Source organism: Ovis aries, chromosome 15 (assembly GCF_016772045.2).
Source record: "Ovis aries strain OAR_USU_Benz2616 breed Rambouillet chromosome 15, ARS-UI_Ramb_v3.0, whole genome shotgun sequence".
Classification (NCBI taxonomy): domain Eukaryota; kingdom Metazoa; phylum Chordata; class Mammalia; order Artiodactyla; family Bovidae; genus Ovis; species Ovis aries.
The window spans coordinates 50050597-50076944 of record NC_056068.1 but is presented as its reverse complement, the minus strand read 5'-3'; the positions used below and the strand labels follow the sequence as shown (position 1 = coordinate 50076944).

The 26348-nt window shown below is 36.2% G+C and overlaps 1 protein-coding gene across 5 annotated transcripts in view; it reads right to left on the bottom strand.

The window, feature by feature from the left end:
* NUP98 (nucleoporin 98 and 96 precursor) overlaps positions 1-26348 on the bottom strand; it is an 87857-nt gene that overhangs the window by 39533 nt on the left and 21976 nt on the right. For all 5 annotated transcript variants that reach the window (XM_004016274.6, XM_015101064.4, XM_015101065.4 and 2 more), the window contains exons 11-14: positions 19555-19647; positions 13219-13359; positions 8359-8492; positions 6557-6744 (exon numbers count right to left, since the gene is read on the bottom strand). In XM_004016274.6, the coding sequence (XP_004016323.3) occupies positions 6557-6744; positions 8359-8492; positions 13219-13359; positions 19555-19647 (556 nt within the window). The remainder of the gene's footprint in view (positions 1-6556; positions 6745-8358; positions 8493-13218; positions 13360-19554; positions 19648-26348) is intronic.

Here is a 26348-nt window from a genome sequence, read left to right as displayed (position 1 = left end):
ATTTGAGGGGACAGTGGCACAGGGAGGTGTCCTGTACTTGGGGTTGCTTTTCTCCTGGAGACTTTTCTGATCCCAAGGGCAAGGCTAAGAGGCCGATAGTGAACTTGACAGTCTTGTGGGACTAGAAAAGCAGAGACTAGAATCTAGAGCCACACAAGGTGTGAAGCTCAGCTTTGACTCATCTCAGTAAGCACCTGTCATTAAAAAAACTGTTAAGACCAATATCAGCATCCTTGAACTCATTACTGTCAGTTTTCTTCAAAGAAGATAAACGGCCAATAAGCACATAAGATATGCAACATCATAAAGGGGATGCAAATTACAAGGATGAAGTACCACTTCACCCCCACTAGGATGACTGTTATAAGCTGACAGACAAACCAGAAAACAAGTGCTGACAAGGGAATGGAGAAAATGAAAACAATGTGCATTGCTGGAGGTAATGTAAAATGGTGCAGCTGCTGTGGGAAACAGTTAGGCAGTTCTTTAAAGGGTTAAGTACAGGGACTTCCCTGGTGGTCCAGTGGTTAAGAATCTGCTTTGCAATGCAAGGGACACAGGTTCAATCACTGGTCGGGGAAGATGCCACATGCCACAGAGCAATTAAGCCTGTGCACTACAACTACTAAAGCCCAAGAACACCAGAGCCTATGGCTTGCAACAAGAGAAGCCACTGCATTAAGAAGCCTGAGTACCACAACTAGAGGGTAGCCCCAATCTCCCCAACTAGAGAAACCCTGCTCCCAGCAATGAAGACTCAAGTGCAACCAAAAAATAAAATTCTATTAAAAAAAGGGGGGGGGGGTTAAGTACAGAATTAATGTATGACCAAACAATTTCAGTCCTAGGTATACACCCAAAAGAACTGAAACCAGGGACTCTTTATCAACATTCATAGTAGCACTATTCACACAGCTAAAAGGTGGAAACAACCCAAATGTCCATCAATAGATGGAACAGATAAACAAAATGCGGGATAATCATATGGCGGAATATTATTCAGCCTTAAAAAAGAATTAAGTTCTGATACATGCTACAACTTAAAAGCGAAAAAAGTAAAGAACCTTTAAAACATTATGCCAAGTAAAATACTCCAAACATGAAAGAATAAATTCTGCATGATTCCCTGTACATGTAGTATCTAAAATAGGCAAATTCTTACAGACAGAAAGTAATATAGAGGTTAAAAGGGACTGGAGGAAGAAGAAAATAGAGAATTATTGCATGGCAGTAAGTTCTGGAAATACTAGTGGTGGTTGTTATACAATATTATAAAAATACTTAACATCACTGAATTGTACTTGACAGAACACATATTTTACTATTTAAACCATTTTCATGTATATCTTACCACAATAAAAATTAGTAAGTAAAATAACAAAAAAGGTCATAAAAATCTCCATATTAAGAATTTATACTCTTGAATAACCAAGACTCAAAAAACTCTATGAAAATCAGAAAGCATTTATCATATAATTATTATTTGAATGTTAAGAGTACTTCATATCAAAACTTGTAGAGTATAAATAAAGCTGAACTATTAATAAAAGGGAAACTTACATCTCTAAGGCATGTATTTGGAAAGGAGCAAAGTTAAAAAGTGAGCATTGATTTAAACAAATGACAGAAAACAAATACCAATAAAAGGGGGGGCATTAAAAATAAAATTAAACATTAGTGAAAATATGATAAGTTAAAATTAATGAAAAAGGAACACAGACTAGAGAGCATTAGTAATGCGAGAAGGTTAGTTCTTTGAAATGTTAAATGAAACTAGCAGATCCCTGACCACACTGCTACAATGAGAAGGCACAAACCACCACGTTAGGAATGAACAGAGACATTTCTACAGATTCCACTAAAATAAAAAAGACAGTAAGGATATTTTTAAACAACTTTATGCCAATAACTTTGGAATTTTAATGAGCTGAAATGAATATTATAAGAACATCAAAAATGACACAAGAAATGAAAAAGCTTAAGTTCTATAACTTTAAGGTCAACAATTAAAATGAAACACCTTACTACAAACAGTATCTTCACCAGTATCCAGCATTTAATGGGGGAGAAGAGAAGCTTATCTTACCCCAAGCCTCCCAGAAAAGAGGAAATGATCCAATTTGTTTGTGAGGTCAGCATAACTTTTATACCAAAACTGGCTAAGAAAATTTTAAGAAAGGAGCACCCAAGCCAATCTAAATCAGAAACACAGAAGGCATAAAAAAAAAAAAATTCTGGACAAATTTTTACACAGTGAATCCTACAAGCAAGTTACTGAACACTGTCAGGAACTTCGGAACGGAATTAGGAGCCAACATGAAAGGGTTCCTGTTGGCCAAAGAGAAAACAACCTCATCAGCACAGAAAATAACAGCTGCAATGGACAGAAATGCAACAAACAGGGGTGAGGGAGGTGGGGAGAGTGAAGAATATGGTTTAATTAAATGCTTCACACGAAGAACACATGACTAGAAGGCAAGGAACTTAAATACAGAACATAAAAACAGTGCCAGACAAATGTGAAGAGGCTGGAGGGCTAACTTAGTAAATACAAAACAGAATACCATTCGGTCAGGTCATGTTTCAAATAAACACTGACAAGAAAGCTGGAAAATAAAATTCTGTTTGAAAAAAATATATATGTATTTAAAACCATAAACATATCAAAACACTCCCCCTGCCTGACAGTTCTCCCAATCCATCTTCAGTTTAAACAACACATCCTCAGACAAGCTTTCCTTCACTATTCTCTACTGGTCTCTTACAGTGGCAATCTCTACTTCCTTCTGTAACCTGTCTCACTTGTGATTATTCTGTGTCAGCATCTCTCCTCCCCCAGACTGTGACAGAGGAATGTGTCTGGTTCACAGCTATATCCCCAGAGCCCATCACATTTGTACATAGTAGTTTGTGATAAATGTGTGCTGAATAAAGGAATGAACAGAGGTATTAAAAGAATATTTCTAACTCTGTCATTCAGAATAAAAAATATTATTGGCTTGTTCTATAGAAACTTCTCTGACTACGATGTAAAGGCAAAAGACACGACACCAGTAAGGTTCTCACACTTGTCAAGCTATCAGATTCATCTCTCAGAGCAAACTGAGTACAGTTCTAGTGCTGGCCATCAGAATTCTCTGCCATCTACATTTTTCACAGAACTAAAACAAAAAAATTTCACAATTCATACGGAAACACAAAAGACCCTGAATAGCCAAAGCAGTCTTAAGAAAGAAGAATGAAGCCGGAGGAATCAACCTTCCTGACTACAGATTATACTACAAAGCTACAGTCATCAAGACAGTATGGTACTGGCACAAAAACAGAAACATAGACCAATGGAACAGGATAGAAAGCCCAGAAATAAACCCATGCATCTATGGGTACCTTATTTTTGACAAAGGATGCAAGAATACACAATGGGGCAAAGACAGCCTCTTTAATAAGTGGTACTGGGAAAACTGGACAGCTACATGTTAAAATAATGAAATTAGAACACTTCTTAACACCATACACAAAGATAAACTCAAAATGGATTAAAGACCTGAAGTAAGACCAGAAACTATAAAACTCTTGGAGGAAAACATAGGCGGAACACTTGATGACATAAATCAAAGCAAGATCCTCTATGACCCACCTCCTAGAGTAAATAAAAAATAAAATAAAGCAAATAGATGGTGAAACAGTGGAAAGAATGGCAGACTTTATTTTTTGGGGCTCCAAAATCACTGCAGAGGGTGATTGCAGCCATGAAATTAAAAAGACACTTACTCCTTGGAAGGAAAGTTATGACCAAACTAGACAGCATATTAAAAAGCAGAGACATTACTTTGCCAACAAAGGTCCATCTAGTCAAGGCTATGGTTTTTCCAGTAGTCATGTATGGATGTGAGAATTGGACTGCAAAGAAAGCTGAGCGCCAAAGAATTGATGCTTTTAAACTGTGGTATTGGAGAAGATTCTTGAGAATCCCTTGGATTGCAAGGAGATCCAACCAGTCCATCCTAAAGGAAGTCAGTACTGAACATTCACTGGAAGGACTGATACTGAAGCTGAAACTCCAATACTTTGGCCACCTGATGTGAAGAACCGATGACCCAAAATCAGGAAAAGACCCTGATTTTGGGAAAGCCTGAAGGCAGGAGGAGAAGGGGACAAGAGGATAAGATGGTTGGATGGTATCATTGACGTGATGGACATGAGTTTGAGTAGGCTCCAGAAGTTGGTGATGGACGGGGAAGCCTAGCGTGCTGGAGTCCACGGGGTTGCAAAGAGTCAGATATGACTGAGCAACTGAACCGAACTGAACTGCAACAGTGAAGACAGTAGTAGATGTGCTTACAGAAGTAACGGAAGGTCAGTTCTTAGAGGGCACTATAAGCAACTTGGCTTTTAAAGGCTGAAGTATGAACCACTACTGAGTTTTGGACACAAGGGTGATGTGGTCTGATTTACACTTTAAAAAAGTCACTATTAACTGTATTTCAGAACAGAATGCAAAGAAACAAGGATAAAAGCAGAAAGATTAGATAGAATACTGTAATATTCAATCAAGAGATGATAGTGCCCTGGATTAAGGTAATTAGTGGCAGTGAATGTGGTATGAATTGGTCAGATTCTGAATAATTTTTGAGGGTAAAACAAAGATGTGCTAAAGGCTTAGATATCAGATGCACAGTAAAAATCAATGACGATTCCAAAAATTTTAGCCTGAGCAACTAGAGTGATAGAAATGCAATTACATGCAATAGGAAAGGCTTTGGGTGGAACAGCTTTGAAGGAGATAATCAAGAGTTTGTTCAACTTTGGACACATTAATTTTGAAATAAATGTAAGTGGAGATGTTGAGTATGGCTGGATATTGGATATAAGACTCTGAAGTTTGGGAGAGGTCTAGGCTGGAGATAAATGTTTGAGAATTAGACATAAATCACTACAGATATTAAATCACTTTGGAAGTGAAAAAAGATCATGAGATCAAGAGCTGAGCCTAGGAATCAGAAAGAAGAGGGAAGAACCAGCAAGGGAGACAGGAGGAGCAACTAGTAAAGTAGGACTAAAACTAGAACCATGACTGCAGCTCTGAAATTAAAAGACTCTTGCTCCTTGGAAGAAAAGCTATGACAAACCTAGACAGCATATTAAAAAGCAGAGACATTACTTTCCAGACAAAAGTCTGTATAGTCAAAGTTATGGTTTTTCCAGTAGTCATGTATGGATGTTAGAGCTATACCATAAAGAAGGCTGAGCACGGAATAATTGATGCTTTCGAACTGTGGTGTTGGAGTAGACTTCAAAGAGTCCCCTGGACTGCAAGGAGATCAGTCCTGAATATTCACTGCAGGACTGATACTGAAGCTGAAGCTCCAATACTTTGACCACCTGATGCAAAGAGCCAACTCCCTGGAAAAGACCCTGATGCTGGGAAAGACCGAAGGCAGGAGGAGAAGGATATGACCAAGAAGGAGAAGGTTGGATGGCATCACCGACTCAATGGACAGGAGTTTGAGCAAGTTCTGGGAGATGGTAAAGGATAGGGAAGCCTAGTGTGCTGCAGTCCATGGGGTCACAAAGGGTCGGACATGACTGAACAACTGAACAACAACAATAAAACTAGAGAAGTAAATCAAGGAGACGTGACAGGTGAACCGGGTACGTCTGAAATGTCTGCCTTTCCACTCCAATTCCTTCTATTTGTATATCATACTTGTAGATTATAAGACCTGGTGATACTGCCCTGAAAGTCGCTGATCTGATGACTGGACTAAACAACGTGAACCTAAGCCCTTTTTATCTACTCTATATTAAACAATGTGTTAAATGCTGGGGACATAAACAGGAATAATACACAGTCCCTGCCTTCAAAATAATCCAATGATACTCTAAGAAATGTATAAAATTGGGCTTCTGTTTCTTCTTAAGCAGCAGTCCACTATACTCTTATGGGGACAAAAAGGAGTGATAATTTTTCATACTTTATTAACACTCATAGACAAAACTACAAGAGATGAACTCTCATTTTACCCCCAAAGCCTTTAAAAAAAAAAAAAAGCTTTATGATTAGAAAAGTACTTGGTGTTTGAAAAAAGCCTGTGTGTGTGTATATGTATGTGTGTGTGCACATTATTTCTAGAAAAATAAACTTTGAAATGAAGTGCCCTAAAATTACATCTCCAGATGACAACTATTGTTAATACTTTGGTATGTATTTTTCTTCAGTTTTCCCCCCATATATATACCAACACTCTAATAAGGCAGGTGTGTATACTTTATAATTTTCAATATTTACCAACTCTTCTATATACTTTCCTGTGTTCTGTTTATTATTTAATATCTGTATTATGAAAGTTGAAACAAATATGTGGGTGCATGTATATACTATATATATATATATATACATATATATATATATATATATATATATAAAATACAGAAAGAGAGAGGTTTTTTCTTAACTAGTTTGGCCAATTTGAGTTGTAAAAAAATAGTATATTCTTGAATGGACAGAGTAGCATGGAAACATATACACTATCATACGTAAAACAGATAAACTCACTTGGGCATGAATGCTCCATTGGCTAAGGATGGTTCATCGTCATCCAGTCCATCAAAAAGATGTGACTTGGCTGTGCCTGTTGTTTGTAAAGCCTTTGGTCGGACTCTGGTGGCAGGGCGGGGTGTCAGTTTATAATGAGTAGGTGTAGTGAGAGCCTTCTGGGCTGCTGGATTTGTTGGTTTCAATCTCTGAAAAACAAAAAAAAAATCAAGGATAGCTCTAGTTTAACTTAAGTTTGGTACTGGCCCTAACACCAGAAGACTAGCTTTCACATCTCATCTCTGCCATTTACCAACTAGATACCTTTTGGAGTCTCAGCTCCCAGAACACAAGGATTTCTCACCCGACTTTGTATGAATGTGTGTCTGCTAATTAAACTGCTTTTATTTCTCTACAACTGATTTTCATTCATCTCACCAACCCCATCTCAAATGGGTTTGTCTGACTTGTTCCAAAACATAATCGAGACATTCCATTTGAAGTGCTTCACAAATCAAAATGTCTTAACAGAACATATTAATATACCTTGTATATTTCTCTTCATCTTACAAAAGAGAGAAGCCTGCAATTGTTTTGCTTTCTAAAACAAAGATGACAATATTTATGTTCATTTTAAGAAAATATAACATCAAAATTCTAAGCTTATTTTTATTAAATTATTATTCATTTATTAATTAAATAAAACATCTTCAAGAAAAACTTAGACATAGCCATAAACAACTTTTATGCAATATAAATCACTGAAAAATATATAGACATTAACTTAAAGAAACCCTGTGCCTCTTAATGCCTCTCTTTATCTCTTGGCAAGCATGAATCTACTGTCTCTATGGATCTGTGTATTCTAGACATTTTATATAAAAGAAATCACTGTCTTTATGTTTCGCTTAACTTAGTATTGTTTTCAAGATTCATTCACACTGTAGCATGTATTGTTAGTTCATTCCATTTTATGGCTGAAATGATATTCCATCATATAGATATACAACACTGTGTTTATCCATTCATGAGCTCATGCACTCTATTACTACATATACTAAACTAAAGCTGGGTAAATTTAATAATGTACAAGTCTGATCGTCCTCACTAGATAGCAAGCTCTTAGAGAAAATATTCTTGTTTATTTTCATTAGGTACCCTCAGTGCTGAACACAATGACTAGTCAGACATAAATGACTAAATAATACTGTATACTGAGCAACTAACTTAATTCTCAACACTGAATAGAATTACTATTGCTATTTTACAGATGAAATTAAGAGAGGCAAAAAGAGATGCCCAATATCTCACAGACTGTAAGTGGTAAAATAAGGATTAAATGGACCAAAGACTACTTTCAATGCCACACCACAGTGAGAATAAGATCATTTCTAAAGCCTACAAGACTAAGACAACGCTATGCAGAAATCAGGAAAAAAAAATTTTGATTTGCCATTTAAGACATTAGAAAAAAAGAAAGACATTATGATGCCAGAGAAATCAGCCTCCAAGAATCTTAGTTTGCTCAACTATAAGAGTATATATCTGATTTATTTCAGGGCTCAGCCTTAAAAGTCTCAGCCTTTGCCTCAGTCTAACACTCATTTTCACTGTCATACTGCCTTCCAGATACAAAAATAACAAGTTTTTTTTGTACCCCTGGCCTACTGAAAAGCATAAATAAAGTGACTTAAAAACCTAATTAGAAAACCAACACAAGATTGTAAAGCAACTGTCCTCCAATCAAAATTAAGTTAAAAAAAAATTACACCTGAGTTTTCCTACTCTGAGAACTGATTTTATTGAAACTTCCTTAAATTTACCTCTTCTTTCTTCTTAGGATCTGACATGGGATTCCGGAAGAGAGGAGAGTCTCCGAAAGGTGAGTATGTCAGACTATTGATGTGCTGTTGGAGAACAGCCTGCTGGGCAGCAGAAGCATTTGGATCTGTCAAAGCTTTGTAAAAAAGGAAAGAAAAGGATCAGTTCAAGGATCCACTGCCTTAAATCAAGAGAACTCAAGGCTCCCTTCAAAATGTTCAGACTCACTCAGTAGCATCACTGGTAGAGAGCAGAGGAGCAAACTATGAAGAAAATCAATCTAAAAGATCAAAGATATGAGGAGCATTTCACAAGAAATAACACACATAAAATTTTACTGAGGTATTCATTATTGTTAATAATCAAAGAAATGTAAACCACAACAACCTTGAAGACATTTTATATCTACTTCATTATCAATGGCACAGCTGTATAAAAAGGGATACAGTATGATTTTCAGAAACACTGCAAATTGGTTTAACTGGTCTAAAAGAAACAATGACAGTACACAGAGCAAGCACTGTTTTTATATTTTTTAACCTAATAATTTCAATCATGGAAATTTAACCCAAAGACAGAATTAAACTAGAAAGAAAATAGATGTTTGCAAGTGTTCACCGAACATTATCTGCAATAGTCAAGACTTGGAAACAACCTATGTCTGACATTAACACTTGCAAAAATCATGATTCATCAACATGATGGATTAAGTAGATATTAAAAATGACAATGTGGAAATAAGGTATCTTTGATTCAATAAGTAAAAAATTCCAGAATAAAAAATATTAAGTACACTGAGAACATAGAGGAAGAAAGAACACAGAGGAAACAAACAAAAGTGAAAATGGCTGTATTTCATCCTTATGAGAGACAGGAACAATGATCTACAACTGTACACAGTAAAAAGAAACCAGCAACAAGTAGTCCCACAACTATCTGCACTGCATCTTGACTGATCAAGGAACTTCTTTGCAAGATAAATATTTCAAAACCAAATACTGATAAAAAATAAAATCACAGTGATTTCATTTTTAGAAATAAAATACTTTTTTCTTTATAAACATTTAAAATAAGGCTAAACCCAAAATATGATAAAATAATTAATATAAAGGGGGTACCATAAACAAAAAGATTTTGAAAAAGTTAAAACAGGGGGGAGAAAGGTAAGAGTAGCACCAACAACAAACCTAGAACAGAAAATTAAAGTAAAATTAATGAAAAGGAGGTAGATCCACCTTAGTCAAATTGAGCTTTCTTAAAACTGGATGTATTCACTCAATACTAAAACACTGTATGTTGATGTATAAGGAGAGAGTACAAATTTGCTCAGGAGTGTGAAACCCACGGGAGATGTCAATTTGAAGATCATAAATTGTCTGTGCTCAGAAAGTTCCTAAATCCAATTTCACACTACTGCTGAGAAAAATATATAGGAAGTAGCTTTTGATACACAGGACCACCCAACAACATGATGTTTTTCTGCGGACTATACAACGAGACTGAAGAAAGCCTGAATACTTTTATTAAAGAACTCTAATATTCACTAATTAGTTTGTCACCTGACAATCAACTATGTATTAAAATTAAAAAAAAAACAAAACAAAACACTGATTAGGACCAGCATTTAACAAGTATAGGTCACCTTTCCTGGACATGCTCAAACAAAAACTTCTCAACTAATCCAAACATAATTAGGAATGTGTGCAAGGATATCTTTATTTCTGTATGTTTAAATATAAAATCCACTCTATGTTAACTAGATTATTTAAAATACAGAAAAGAGCTGATAAGTTAGCAAAAGTAAGAGAACAAGCAAACATAAGCATTAGTGAAGGTACCACTGACTGGTGTTATAGTCAGTTCTGGCTATAAAAGTTGAAAACATGAAATCACATCATGGTCAAAGCATTAAAGAGATAGAAAGATTAAAAATCAAGTTTTCTGAGAACAGAAGAAATTGATACTTTAATTGAAAAAAAGGCAACAGGGTTACCACAAAGAAGCTGTAGGAGACTGATCTTGCTTGGGTTTAGGAAGTAAAAGGAGAACCCCTCCAGGCTCCTCTGTCCATGCGATTTCCCAGGCAAGAATACTTAAGTAGGTTGCCATTTCCCACTCTAAGAATAGAACCACTGAGTTGAAACTCTAAAAAGGCAGGTTTTAGTTTCTAAACTACCTGAACAATGTACTGGACTAACATGTAAAGAAGCCACCACAGCTGATGCTTTTAAGTAAGAGACTCCAACAAGCTCTAAAGCACCTTTCAGATCCTGTGATGCAAAAGACGCGCATTCTAAATCAATATACCTACATTTAAATGGGCAGTAACACTACTATATGTAACTACAATATCAAATTCATGTCAGGAAGTTTTAACTGGCTTTGGGAAAAGATGGATTATTTAAAAACCAATCAAAAGCTATCTAAGTAAAAATAGCAGGTTACGATATTTGTGCTACCTCTCACTGAAATAAAAACTAAGGAAAAGAAATAAAACAAATATTTTTTAATGATAAAACTGACTTTAATATTTCATACAGAAATTAAGAGTTCTAATTAATCTCTAGTACCTTCAGAGACCTAATTAAAATCTATGGTTACAACAAAGTAAATTATCTACATGACACATAAAAACAAAGACTAGGAAGGTGTAAATGAATGGATGAGAAAACATAACAAATGTCTAGGGAAAGAAGTGGACACAGGGATAAAGCAGAAGAAAGTAAACTGTATCTTGGATAATAGTCAAAATGAGGACTTTCTGCCCTAATCCCAGAAAGCTTAGTGATTTAAGAATACTACATTTGAGAAAGTGAGACTGTGAAAAATTAATCAATACAAAGTATATATACAAAACAACTGCTCTATCCTGTCATCTTCCTAATCAGAATTTTAACGAAAAATTCCACCTAAGAACAGGATGCTTAAAAGAAGGAACTTTCAGAGAATGAGAAAAACAGTAAAAATCCAAAAAGACGATTCAGAAGACAATAAAAAAAACAACCTTGTAGAAAGTAGAAACAAGAGTTAAAAAAAAAATCAAACATTAGGACAGAAAAGGTCTGTGAATTCTCTGGCAGTCCAGTGGTTAGGACTCAGCACCCTCACTACTGGGGCCCACATTTGAAACCTGGTTGGGGAACTAAGATGCCACAAGACTCACAGTGTGGCCAAAAAAAAAAAAAGGTATAAGCAAATCACAGACATTTCAGAACAAAGAGACAATCCTAAATGTTTGTGGAGGTGGGGAGAACAAGTTTCAGAAAGGCATGAAACTTACCAGTAACGGTTAATGCAAGAAATACAGTCAAAGTTCTGAGGGTGAATTACTTTCATGTCAGAGTTTCATAGTAAGTGTATGGAACAAATGAAGATGTTTTCAGAACTGTAAGCAGTCAAAGTTTATCGTTCATATAACTTTAACTTGAAGATACATTCCAGAAAATTTAGGAAATAAAGAGAAAAAACCTATATCCAAGACATATCAGTTTCCAGTGAGTGGACTTGAAGGGAATATCCCAGAGCAATGCTGAAGGCCTACTGCTCATATTGCTCACAAGGCCTAAGTTCATATTGCTATAAGACAGAAAGATCAAAGAATGAGGTAAAAGAATTCTGGTACCACCCTTTAGAATTTGGGACTAATGTAAAGTAATATGGGCAGGTAACACAAGGAAAAAAAAATGATTAGAAGTTCCAGGAGAAAGACATAGCTGTATGAGAACAACTTACGTGGCTAAGTAGCAATGTTTTCATAGTTATAGCTGTGTTCCTTTACAACTTTTATTCTTTCCCCAAAGAAAAGAAGACTAAGTATTAGGAGAAAGTACTCTGTTAATACAAAAATATAAAAAGGGCAAAGAAATGAGAGAAAAAGAAGGGTAAGGAAGGGTACTATTAGCTTTACTTGATCACAGAGACTCAAGAAATACTATCTCCTAGTTGACAGAGTAAGAAAAGTATGTAAGGACATGGCTTAAATTTGCAAAGGCTTCTCAAAATGTGATTTTGAGGATTATAAAACATGAGGATTAAAAAAATAAATAAATAAAAAATAAAACATGAGGATTATACCTCTCCTTCATCCATCTCAGTTACTCTGTATCTGCCAGGTGATATCAGTTTCTTATTTTTGGTAAAATATAATTTTCTTTAAAATAAAGTATTTAAGGGACTTCCCTGATGGTCTAGTGGTTAAGACTCTGAGCTTCCAACGCAAGGGATGCAGGTTCAAACCCTGGTCAGGGAACTAAGATCCCACATGCCATGCTGCGTGGCCAAGAAAACAAAAAAATAAAGAAACAAAAGGACAATTAAAAAAAAAAACACACTAAAATGTGTAAGTCACAAAGTAAGTTAATTTTAAGTTAGAAATAATAAAGTGGCAGGCAGACATCACAAAAACTGGGAAGGGATATTCAATGAATGAAATATGAAAAACTATAATATATAAAACTTAAGGAATTCAGTACACATAGATATACTGGGAGAAGTGAATAAAGAACAGAGGTTGATCAGTGAGTTACATTCTCATCTATCATTAACAAGTTAAATATATGTAGACTTAAGCAAAATACAGCAATATAAACATATCACTTACAGATATGAACTTATTTATACACCAGATCAATTAAAAGCTGCAACAAAAGTGGTTTCTTTGGGGGCGTAAGCCTAGAAGTGAGGAAGCGGGCAAAACCAGGATCTCTTGTTAACTCCTTCCACACTACATGATTGTTTAACGACCTGTATGTAAGTACAGCTTAAGGAAGGATGGAATAGGGTAGCGTGGAAATTCAAGTCAGCAAGTTAAGTATTAGCAAGAAATAAACTGAGAAAAGCCTTCTACAGTGACTGACACTTACCTACTGGGGCCTGGGGGGCTCCAAAGCCCAAAGTGGCTGTCGTTGTATTAAATCCAGGGGCCCCAAAGGCTCCTGTACCGAGGGGCCCTCCGAGCTTAGGTTGGTTGTTCCCAAACAAAGATGCCTGTCCAGCACCAAGAGCTATGGAGACAAGAGGAAAGAAAAAGCGCCACAGAGGATCCTTTGAATGTTATGTCAGAGGTCAGTTACTTAAAAATATAATACATTTGGAAACTTCATAATAACCACTCATTTCAACAAAAAAAGCTAATACGGTAAATGCTACCTATATGCCAGGCAGTGCTGATTTAGATATGTCAGAGGCAAAATACTGAACCTCTCTGTGCTTCAGCTTCCTCAACTATAACATGAGATAATATATAGCCTAGATATTTATCCTAAGATTAAAATAATACACATATACTAAGCATTTAGGAATCTGGTAGAGACTAACATCCATTAAATATTAGCTACCATCATATCATTTAACCTTTACAAATCTGAAGTAAGAACTATTATCCCTATTTTCCAGAAGAGAAAATGAAAGGTTTAATAAATTAGTTCAAAGTCACAAATGCAGTAAGTGGTAAAACCAGATTTCAAACCTCAATGCATCTGACAACCAGCCAGGGCTCCTAACTGCTACTGTATAGTAAAAACAGATTTGTAACTTTTTAAAATTGTCATTTCTCCTTAAATTTCAGCATCTGCAAATCAATACATTCAACTGAACCAATTAAAGCCTAATGAATCGTGTTTATGAACTGTGTTGTTGGTAGTGATTTTTTAAAGTGTAAAATGGGGAGAATTCAGTTTTTAAATAAGCTACTGGCATAAATTAAAGGTACTTTTCCACTAGCCTGCCACTCTCAAAAAAGTTATAGTTATTGGCAATTTGGAAGATCTGAAGTTCCTTTCAACATATCAGTGCTTCCTGACAGAGATGAGATATGGTTTACCAGGAAAATCACTTCAACCATATATACTTGGAATATCAAAAATACTGAATAGAAACAGCTATGAGATGCAACCAGAAAAAAGGACAGGTAGTTTATACACAGAGAAGCATACAATATAAATTAATGAGGGTGACTCCAAAATGGACAAAACATTCCCTAACTGTTCAACCTCATTAATAATGTTAAGAAGATAACAATACAGCAATGCAATTATTTCATCTTTAAAAACCCAGTTTTGAAACAGGGAATAAGACTTAACCCATTAGAAACTGGTGAAAATCCGAAGAAAAACTAAAAATATATTATTCCTTCAAAGGACATAGCTTAGAACAAACATTTCAGGGTTCTTTTTTTTTCGCCCAGATAACAAACACCTCCTTACCCCTAAATAAAAGCTTACATAAAACCTGAATATATAAAATGGATAAAAATTTCTGTTCTGGATGGGTGTGTATTTGCATTAGCCCTGAAGGAAGAATCAGGAAATAGTCTAAAAATCACTGTATTTCAGTAAAGCCTACAAAATAATAAAAATGCATAATTAAAAGACTTACACAAGTTGAGGGATACTTTGATGTGATAATGTCAATTTATGAAATGTGTCATATTCATGATTTGTTGTAGGAATCATAAGGAAGATATACTGGGGGCACCATGGTAACAATGTTCTTAAAAACCTCAAGTACGCTCAAAGAATTAGTAAAAATATATTCCTTTGAGACCGTCTAATGAATGTCAGAATGTAATTATATATATCAGAATGTGAGAACATATTAGCTTTGGGTAGATTATTCTGTATATCTTTGTCTAACAAACTTTACTAAATCCCACATAGCAGGAGAGTGGGTTTGATTCCTGGGTCGGGAAGATCCCCTGGAGAAGGTAATGGCAACTCACTCCACTATTCTTGCCTGGAGAATTCTATGGATAGAGGAGCCTGGCAGGCTACATTCCATGGGTTGCAAAGAGTCAGACACAACTGAGCGACTTAGACATACACACCCCCTTAAACTTATCACTACTTCATTGAAAATATTAAAAACTAAAACTCCTTAGTAATATTACTAAGCAATTACCAAGAAAATGGCATACTACTGATATCCCTGTGAAACAGTTACTATCTCTGTGAAACAAGAAACTGACCCACCCATAATTTAATGAGTATTCCTTAATCTGAGCACACTGGGAGAAAAAAAAATTCATGTCAAAGAATACTATAACATTTTATACTGATTGGTCACTTAAATCTAAGTGTACAAAAAATTTATGTATTTGTACATTTAAGGTTTCTACAGCCTACTAGTCATGAAGTACCCAAAGGCCTAAGTTACATGAAAATGTACTTCCGTTGAAGCATGAGTTTGAAAATCTATCACTCAAAGCAAGAAGCTATATAAGAATACCCCTTTAGCTAGTTGAGTTCAGTTGCTCAGTCGTGTCCAACTCTTTGTGACCCCGTGAACTGCAGCATGTCAGGCTTCCCTGTCCATCACCAAACTCCTGATGTTTGCTCAAACTTATGTCCATCAAGTAGGTGATGCCATCCAACCATCTCATCCTCTGTCATCCCCTTCTCCTCCTGCCTTCAATCGTTCCCAGCATCAGGGTCTTTTCCAAGGAGTCAGTTCTTCACATCAGGTGGCCAAAGTATTAGAATTTCAGCTTCAGCGTCAGTCCTTCCAAGGAATATTCAGGACTGATTTCCTTTCGGATGGGCTGGTTTTATCTCCTTGCAGTCCAAGGGACTCTCAAGAGTCTTCTCCAACACCACAGTTCAAAAGCATCAATTCTTAGGTGCTCACCTTTCTTTATAGTCCAACTCTCACATCCATACATGACCAGTGGAAAAACCACAGCTTTGACTAGACAGACCTTTGTCAGCAAAGTAATATCCCTGTTTTTTAATATGCTGTCTAGGCTGGTCACAGCTTTTTTCCCAAGGAGCAAGTGTCTTTTAATTTCATGGCTGCAGTCACCATCTGCAGTGATTTTGGAGCCCCCCAAAATAAAGTCTCTCGCTGTTTCCATTGTTTCCCCATCTATTAGCCATGAAGTGATGGGACAGGATGCCATGATCTTAGTTTTTTAAATGCTGAGTTTTAAACCAACTGTTTCACTCTCCTCTTTCACTTTCATCAAGAGGCTCTTTAGTTCTCCTTCACTTTCTGCCATAAGGGTGGTGTCATCTGCATATCTGAGGTTATTGATATTTCTCCTGGTAAGCTTGATTCCAGCTTGCACTTCATCCAGCCCAGCAATTCATGATATACTCAGCATGTAAGTTAAATAAGCAAGGTGACAATATACAACCTTGATGTACTCCTTTCCCAATTTGGAACCAGTCTGTTGTTCCATGTCCAGTTTTAACTGTTGTTTCCTGACCTGCATACAGGCTTCTCAGGAGGCAGGTAAGGTAGTCTGGTATTCCCATCTCTTTAAGAATTTTCCACAATTTATTGTGATCCACACAGTCAAAGGCTTAATGTTTCCTTCAAACATGGGAAATGTTGGTAAGGAACATTTTCAACTGCTGATATGACAGCTGATAGCTCAGTTGTTAAAGAATCTGCCTGTAATGCAGGAGACCCCAGTTCAATTCCTGTGTTAGGAAGATCCGCTGGAGAAGGGATAGGCTACCCAGTCCAGTATTCTGGCCTGGAGAATTACATGGACTATATATAGTCCATGGGGTTGCAAAGAGTCAGACACTGAGTAACTTTCGCATTCCTTAAAACATAGTCCAAAGCTACAATGTTATTCTAATTGTGATATCATGCAATGCAGAATTTACTAATGAAGGTACGCATATCTAATAGTATCTAGACACACTCCTCTCAAAGACAAAAGCCTGCTTTAGAAGATGCAACCATCAAAGAATTTCAATAGTGTGTACTCAGTGATCACAACTCTTGTTTCCCTACATCATCTACTGGTGCTATGATTAGGGGTGTAAAGTTCTTTATTGATTGTATTTGGCTTTTAGTTTCTATGAGGACTATGTTAACAGCAATGAAAATGAGATTCACTGTCTGTGAGGTTCAGCTGTTCAAGGAAAACCAAATATATTCAAACAAACAAAAAGACTGAGATATTACATTACTGTGGAACCGAAGACAACAGCATCAAGACTTATAGAGCACTTTATAATCTTGTACTACAGGATAAAGTACTGCAAATCATAGTCTGCAAGACCTAGAAACCAAAGTGCAGAGAATGACAACTTTTGACCACATAAAAATAAAACTGGTACTTTAAGATACCATAAACAAAATTAAATGATAAAGACAGAGTGGAAATATCTGGTAACAGACATTGGAGTAGCACCTTACCCAAGCTTAGGTTTACAGTTCATAAACTAGAGTCAAAACTACCTTGAAAAGGCCCACAGCAAAGCTAATCTTTCCTCTGGGATTAGACAAGAACACTGATGTCAGAAGTTATATTCTGCTTAAGTTTAAGGAAACCATTGTACAAAAACCCACAGATTTTTAGTTTTCATTTATTGCAAAATATATGTTGTGAATTTGAGTAAAGTGCAAAAGCTCAAAAAGTTTTCCATACAACCAAAAAGATTTAATATCCACAATATATAAAACATTATCAACAGTAAACAAAGATCAAACATAAACAGAGAACTGAAAGATGCAAACAGCCAGTAAACATACACAAAGGTATCCCTCACTGGTAATCAGCACAGTGCAAATTAGAACTACCACCTTTCACTATCATTCACACAAAGATGAAGAAAACAAACAATATGGACAGGGTATGAAAAAGGGAGCATTTTTATAAAATATGAGCAAAAATGCAAACTAGCATTCTTTGTGGAAGGCAAATTAGGATTAGCAAGACTGACCAAAATTCAAAAATATGTGTATCTTCTGACAATTCCCAATTCAATCCTAGAATAACATTATCATACACAAAATTCTGTAACACAGATCTTCACTACTGCACTGCTAGTAAAATAAAATAATTCAAGTGACCATCAGTAAGAGAAAAGTCAAACAAATTATGGTATATTTAACTACTCATGTGTTGTATGTGTATATATATATATGTATACAATGGAACACTTCATAGTTATTTTTAAAGAAGTGAGTTAGATCTACATATACCAACCCAAAGAAAAAATATATGCCCAAAACGTCATGGGAAATGAAAAAAAAAATGAAACAAAGAATACAGAATAAGGAACCTGCTTTCAGTTTGAAACATTTTTGACCACAGCACATAATATGAAACACACTGAGACCCAAAGCACACACATATATAAAACTAAAAGTTATATCAAACCTTGCAATATACAATGATTTTTTAATTCTAGCTCATTTTAAAGAATGCTAGTTGCAATTAACTACATTAATATTATATCACCTGATATATCTCAGCCTTTGGTTTAAAAAACACTGGTGTAGGACACGGCTTCAAGAATATCACAAAAATTGTATGCTGTACACATACTGCATACAAACATACATGTGTGTATATACATATATGAAAAGTGTATATGAAGAAGTCTGACAATATACATGCCAAACTTTCAATAGCTGTTACTTCACTATTGAAAAGGGTGGGCTTTTCATGTTACTTCTGTTACTGACTTTTCAAGACTTTATATCTTTTATTTTAAAAAGAAAACAAAGGGAAACAGTTCAGAGAGTACAAAATGAAGTTCTATTAAAAAGGAGATGACAGATGACAATAGAAGCAGAGACCACAGAAATAAATGGTTTGCAACTAAGTGACTCCCCATGGTGAGATGAATGGGGGACATAGACAAAACTATATGCTTAAATTACCCTGTAAGCACTTACTCATTTCATGACCATCACCCTCTCCAACTGTTAAAAGAGCTGGGTAGGTAGAAGGAACAACGTCCTCAAAGGCATTGAAAAACAATTATCAATGGCAGAAATGGAGACAAAGGCTTGACATTTTAGCTCTATAACAAAGTGAGAAGAATGGAAAAGCATGCACAGACCTTGCAAAACCTCAATCTATATGTTAATTATTTCAGCATGTGCTCTTACTGCTGCATTATTATTAGGGTAATAAAGCTTACTTAACAGTTCAGGGTCTCAGGGACTTGTCATCATACTGACAGGTCTCACATTAAGTACTGAAAATCCCAGGGAGACCAGGACTATCAGAGAACATTTTGTAGAAAAGGAATCGAATATACAGCTTCTAAGATAAATGAGCCAGTGTTTTAAAGCCTGGTAAAGCATATAGGAATGTTCTATAAATCCATTTGTGAAAATGAAAATCTATAGGTCTCTTATTTTCATACATATGATGAAACAAAAGCCTTAAGTTCCAGCAGTTGGAAAGCCAAGTTGTATCACTTGCTGAGTCTCCTGATACAATCCCTTACCTGTTCCAAATCCTGCGCCAAGCCCAGTTCCCAGGGTGCCAGGTCCTGGTTTACTTCCAAAAATACTATTCCCACTGGTATTTGTGCCGAATCCTAGGAGGACACAAGAGTGAGCAGACTGTACTTTAACACAATTCTCAATTTCCTGTACAAGGGAATTTAAAACAAAGCAGTCTGACTGTAAGTTTTGTATCCTTTCATTTTTTGACATTTAGAAATCCTAAATGGCAGGCTAATTTAACTTAAAAATTTTTTTGGATAACCATAAATAGACCCCACAGTCTTCCTATTTACTTAATTACACTTTAGACTTAATTAAGTATAGGATAATACCCAGTATTAAAGCAAATTGATTGTGCTTGAGCTTGGGGAACATTCCCTTTGTAAGACTCAAAGCCTCCATTGTTCTTTTTAAATTTAGTTAATTTATTTGGCTGCCTCAGGTCTCAGTTATAGCTTGGCATGTGGGATTCTTAGTTCCCTGACCACAGATCAAACCCACATCCCTTGACCATGAGAAAAGTCCTCTCAAAGCCTCCATTCTATGCTTCATGCTTAATTAATAGAAGAAAAATAATACCCTCAAATTTTCACTGAAAAATAAGACAGTCAACCAAGACACTTCACTGAACCTAAAGATTCTCGCTAAGTGAAGATTACCTATAAAAATCTCTACAGCAGGCTTTGTTTTGAACAGATGGACCCTGTATGGATAGTAATGTGTGTCTGTAATCACACATTGAGAAGTTTTAATGGTGTCAAATTCAATCAGCTTATAGGAGCACACAAAGACTCAGCTAGCTAACAGTAAAAAAAGATAATGAATAATATCTACGAATAACTGAGTTGAATTATTTCATTATCAGAGATGATGGAGAGTTGAACAAAACCATCCTTTCACGGTGACCCACTGTTTAAAGAAAATCCTGTGATTCCCTTCTAAAATCCACAGGTCTCCCCACAAAGACATGTACATATCAAACTACTGCTGCTATTACTTCTCCTTTGTTCACGTATGTCCACACTTTCTGTGCTCCTTTTGGAGCTAAACATCAACAAAACAGCTAATGAACATACCATTAATTTCTTTTGATAAGAGGGAGAAACTAACCACTGGCCAGCAAAATCTCCTTGTGAAACATGTGAAGTCTTTTATAAAGGTATCATGGAGGTGAACAAGTTCAAAACACATTAGAATGAAGTGTTTTGGAATATATATCAGTGTCATCAACTAAGAATATTTTACTGTGTCATGCCAGTTTTGAATTTACATCTAAATTAAAAATGCAAAGAAAAAAGTTTAATTAAACAGTTGAAAACATATTTCTAATGTCATTTAAAAATCTAAGCAAGTAATCTGACATACTTCCAATATATTTAATTCATGCATTCATTAAATCTTTTCAATTGTCTTAATAGCTATGCCACAAAAATGGAGTACTGCCTGCTCAAGCACAATCAATTTTCTTTAAAGAAAAACAAAATTTAAAAAAACACCAAAATATATACTGGAGATGTTCTTTGTTTTCCTGAGTTAAAATTTTACCAAAAGAGATCTTCCAGTCTCATTAACAGCAGAAAACAAGATACTCGTGAACTACCTCAAACCCACAGGAGGGAAATAAGTCCCAACTTACACTGTTTATACCACACATTTCCACAGATTCTCACTAACAAAGGTTTATCAACTCAGTTATTTCAAAACAACTTTAAGTTAAAATTAAGAACAATTAATCAACAATCAGTTAAGTTACAACAGAAGAGCCAAGAATATACAATGGAGAACGGACAGTCTCTTCAACCAATGGCACTGGGAAAACTGGGCAACCACATGTAAAAGAATAAAACTGGACCATTATCTTACACCATAAACAAAATGGATTAAAGACCTGAACACAAGATCTGAAATCATATAATTCCTAGAAGGAACCATAGGGGTAAGTTTCTCTGTATCTGTCTTGGTCACGATTTTTGGATCTAACACTAAAAGCAAAGGCAACAACAGAAAATAAATAAGTGGGACTATAACTAAAAAGCTTCTGCACAGCAAAGGAAACTACAACAAAATCAAAAGGCAATCTACTGAATGGGAGAAAATATTTGCACATCATTTATATGATAAGTGGCTAAAATTCAAACTACATAAAGAATTCACACAACTTAATGGCAAAAAAAAAAAATCCAATTAAAAAAATGCAATGAGGACAGGAACAGACATCTTTCAAAATACTACATACAGATGACCAACAGGTACATGAAAAGATGCTTAACATAGCTAATCACCAGTGAAATGCAAATCAAAGCCAATGACATCACCTCACCGTTGTCAAAACGACTACCACCTAAAAAGACAACAAATAATAAGTGCTGGTAAGGAGAAGGAAATGGCAACCCACTCCAGTGTTCTCACCTGGAGAATCCCAGGGACGGGGGAGCCTGGTGGGCTGCCGTCTACGGGGTCCCACAGAGTCGGACACAACTGAAGTGACTTAACAGCAGCAGCAGTATTTAACTCTCAATATACTGACTGAAAGTGGAAGTTCTTTGTGTTGGGATTACTCAAGGACCTTGTTTGTTCTTCAGTATTTCTTTATAGCTTTAAATATTTTTAGTAACAGCTTTATTGAGATGTAATTCACATACCAAAAAATCATCCATTTAAAATGTACAGTTTACTGGTTTTTAGTATATCCACAAAGATGTGCAAAATCACCACAACTGATTTTAGAACATTTTTGTTCTAAATTGGGGGTGGGGGGTGCTATCTGACCCAGTACAGTACCCATTAGCAGCCGTTCTTCATATCCCCTCAACACCCCCACTAACCCCAGGGCAAGCAGCAATCTATGTTGTGTCTCTATGGATTTGCCTATTCTGAACATTTTATATAAATGAAATCATACAATAAAAAAAAAAATAAGTAAGTGCTGGTGAGAATGTGGAGAAAAGGGGGACCCTTCCTACAGTGTTGGTGGGAATGGATTTGCCTATTCTGAACATTTTATATAAATGAAATCATACAATAAAAAAAAAAAAAAGTAAGTGCTGGTGAGAATGTGGAGAAAAGGGGGACCCTTCCTACAGTGTTGGTGGGAATGTATGGTGCAGCCATGATGGTATGGTATGGTATAGTATAGTATAGTATAGTATGGAAGGTTCTCAAAATATTAAAAATAGAACTACCATGCAATTCAGCAATTCCACTCCTGGGTATATACCCAAAGAAAACGAAAACACTAATTTGAATAGAAATATGTACCTCAATATTCACAGCAGCATTATTTACTCTAGCCAAGATATGGAAGCAATCTAAGTGTATATCAATGGATGAATGGGTAAAGAAAACATGGTCTATATGTGCAACAAAATATTGTTTAACTACAAAATACAAAGACAACTTTGCATCTGTGTAATATGGAGAGACCTTATGGGCATAATGCTATGTGAATTAAGCAAGGCAAAGAAAATCAAATATAAATAAGTGACACAAGACAAAGACAAGTGTTCTCACTTATTTGTGGAATCTTAAAAAACAAAACCACCACCAACAAAAATAAGCTCACTAATACAGAGAACAGATCAGTGGTTACCAGAGGCAGAGGGAGGGTGATGGGCAAAATGGGTGAAGGAGAGTCAAAAGGGGCAAACTTAGAGCTATAGAATAACTCCTGGGATTTTAAGGCATAGCATGCTGACTATAGCTAAAAATATTGCACTGTATATCTGAAAGTTGCTAACAGAGTAGGTATATATAGTTTTTCCAGCAGTCATGTATGGATGTGAGAGTTGGACTATAAAGCTGAGCGCCAAAGAATTGATGCTTTTGAACTGTGGTGTTGGAGAAGACTCTTGAGAGTCCCTTGGACTGCAGGGAGATTAAACCATCCCAAAGGAGCCCTGGATTTCCTAAAGGAAATCAGTCCTGAATACTCATTGGAAGGACTGATGCTGAAGCTGAAACTCCAATACTTTAGCCACCTGATGTGAAGAACTGACTCATTGGAAAAGACACTGATGCTAGGAAAGACTGAAGGCGATGACAGAGGATCAGATGGTTGGATGGCATCACTGACTCAATGGACATGAGTCTGAGTAAACTCTGGGAGTTGGTGATGGACAGGGAAGCCTGATGTGCTACAGTTCATGGAGGTGCAAAGAGTTGGACACAACTGAGCGACTGAACTGAACACAGTAGGAGATCTTAGAATTTTCATCATGAGAAAAAAAATTTCTATTGATGATAGACGTTACTTACACTTACTGTGGTAAACATTTCACAATATATACAAATATTTGACTATTACATTAAACATCTGAAATATAATGTAATGTCTATGTATCAATTTTTTAAAAAGCTTAAAAAAATCAGATGTTTATGTACAAATAACTCAAACCTTACCCATGTAGCATGAATACCCAATAATTTACTCAAAACTCCAGGAGTTGATGGACAGGGAGGCCTGGCACGCTACGGTTCACGGGGTCACAGAGTCAGACACAACTGAGCAACTGAACTGAATTGAATACTCAAAAGATCAATATTCAAAAGATCTTCAACCTCTCTAACTGTTGCTCACCAGTGCTGACATCCTGCCTGTAATTTCTCTCCTGAAACAATTCTATTCTATTCCTTCCATTCAGAAACTGACACTGTCATATACTCAATCTTAAACTCAGTTGTGTCCAACTCTTTGCAACCCGTGGACTGTAGCCCACCAAGCTCCTCCGTCCATGGGATTCTCCAGGCAAGAATACTGGAGTGGGTTGCCATTTCCTTCTCCAGGAGATCTTCCCAACCCAGGGATTGAACCCAGGTCTCCCACATTGTAGGCAGACGCTTTACCATCTGAGCCACCAGGGAAGTCATCTTAAACTAGTCCTTGTTAGGAATAATTACTAAGAAAAGGAACAGATGACTCTAAAGAATGACTTCAGGGTGTGGCAACATCAATTGTAGCAAGTATTCCAAGCTTTTAAACTCTGGATTTATCATTACCATAATGAAACACAATCCCATACTGGGTAACATGCAACTAATGATGATATAACAATGCAATAAATCTTTGTGCAACCTTATTCCATTTCCAGATTTGTTGTATGACTTATTTCCAAATCAGAAAAGTATTTCTGCCCACATCATCAAACTGACAGCTTCCCAAGACAACAGGAATATCAAAGAAAGTCTCACTTAGATCTAGATTCCTCTAGGGTGGTAATGGAATGATTTAAGTTCACCCAAGAGTAAAACAAAACCTGTCACCCTGCAATCTGTATTTCTTGGGAGTCTTTCCTCTCAGGGCTTATTCATTAATAAACTCTTAGTGGGCACCTACTCTACGCCAGGCACTAGGTCAGCATTAAGGATTAAAAAAAAAAAAGGACAATTCAGCACATAAGTTAGTGAGGCACATCAAATAAAGACGAGAGTTTTCATTTCCAAATCAAGTAGTCTACACAAATACCTTGTCAGAGAGAAAATATATTTAATTCTGAACATCAAGTGAAGTGAAGTCACTCAGTCGTGTCCGACTCTTTGCAACTCGTGGACTGTAGCCCACACCAAGCTCCTCCGTCCATGGGATTCTCCAGGCAAGAATACTGGAGTGGGGTGCCATTTCCTTCTCCAAGGGATCTTCTCGACCCAGGGATCAAACCCAGGTCTCCCACATTGCGGGCAGACGCTTTAACCTCTGCACCACAAGGGAAGCACTTAAATACAAGGATACAGTCTCTAGAACTTCAGATCCAAGTCAAAGATTTCAAGGAAGGAAAGGAAGCCAGGTTGAAAGAAGAAGGGGGAGGCGGCAGCAGAGGTGGGGCAAAAGGGGTGTCCTTACAGACGTCTCCTGCCTCCAGAGAAGGGAGGACTGGAACTCAGCTCTACCAGAAATCAGACCAGACCAGAACCAGAATTCGAGTTCTCTGCCAAGAGGAGGTGATCAGTCTCCAATCCTCCGCTCAGGCTGTGCTATCAAAAAAACATTCATTTTCAAAGGGAACAAAATTACCTCTTACGGGGGAGGGAGGTTCAAGAGGGAGGGCATATAGAGCTACAACTGATTCAGGTTATTGTATGGCAGAAACCAACACAATATTGTAAAGCAATTATCATCAATTAAAAATGGTTTATGGTCTTCCAAAGAGCCACAGTACTAAACAAATAACACAGAATATACGTGGTATTAAAATTTCATGAGGTGAGCAGATGATTAATAAGGGGGAAAAAGGTCTACAAAGGATCCCTGAGGAAAGGGGAGTGACAGTGATTTAAAAAGGCTGAAAAACACTGATTTTAACCCTTAAGTATCTTTCTCATCTTATTTCATAGATAAGAAACAAATACACAAAACTGATATCCATGCTACCCAAGTCCACTGTCTCAAGACCATTCTTTCGTAGAATACAGACAAAAAGGTAGAATGTCTATAGGTAGAATGATAAACATTACTAGGAATGAATGAACAACTTCACTCTTCACACTTCACTTTATAACAATGAAAGGGGTTATAAAAATCAAATCAAATTTTAATACATTAATTTAAGAACTGGTACCTGACAAAGATTTATCTATCCCCTTCACATAGCTCCTCTTTCTATGAAAACATATACCATTCCAATGGATATTTAATGCAGCCTCTTTTTCCAGTACAAGATCATTTAAAAAACTCACTGAAAAAATTTAACTGCTGACTTAAGGCAAATAACCATATGCTTGTACTCATCTCCCACTAGATATCCAGAGCCTAATGTTATGTCTGGTACATGAAATACTTTAAAGAAGTATTTCAATCACT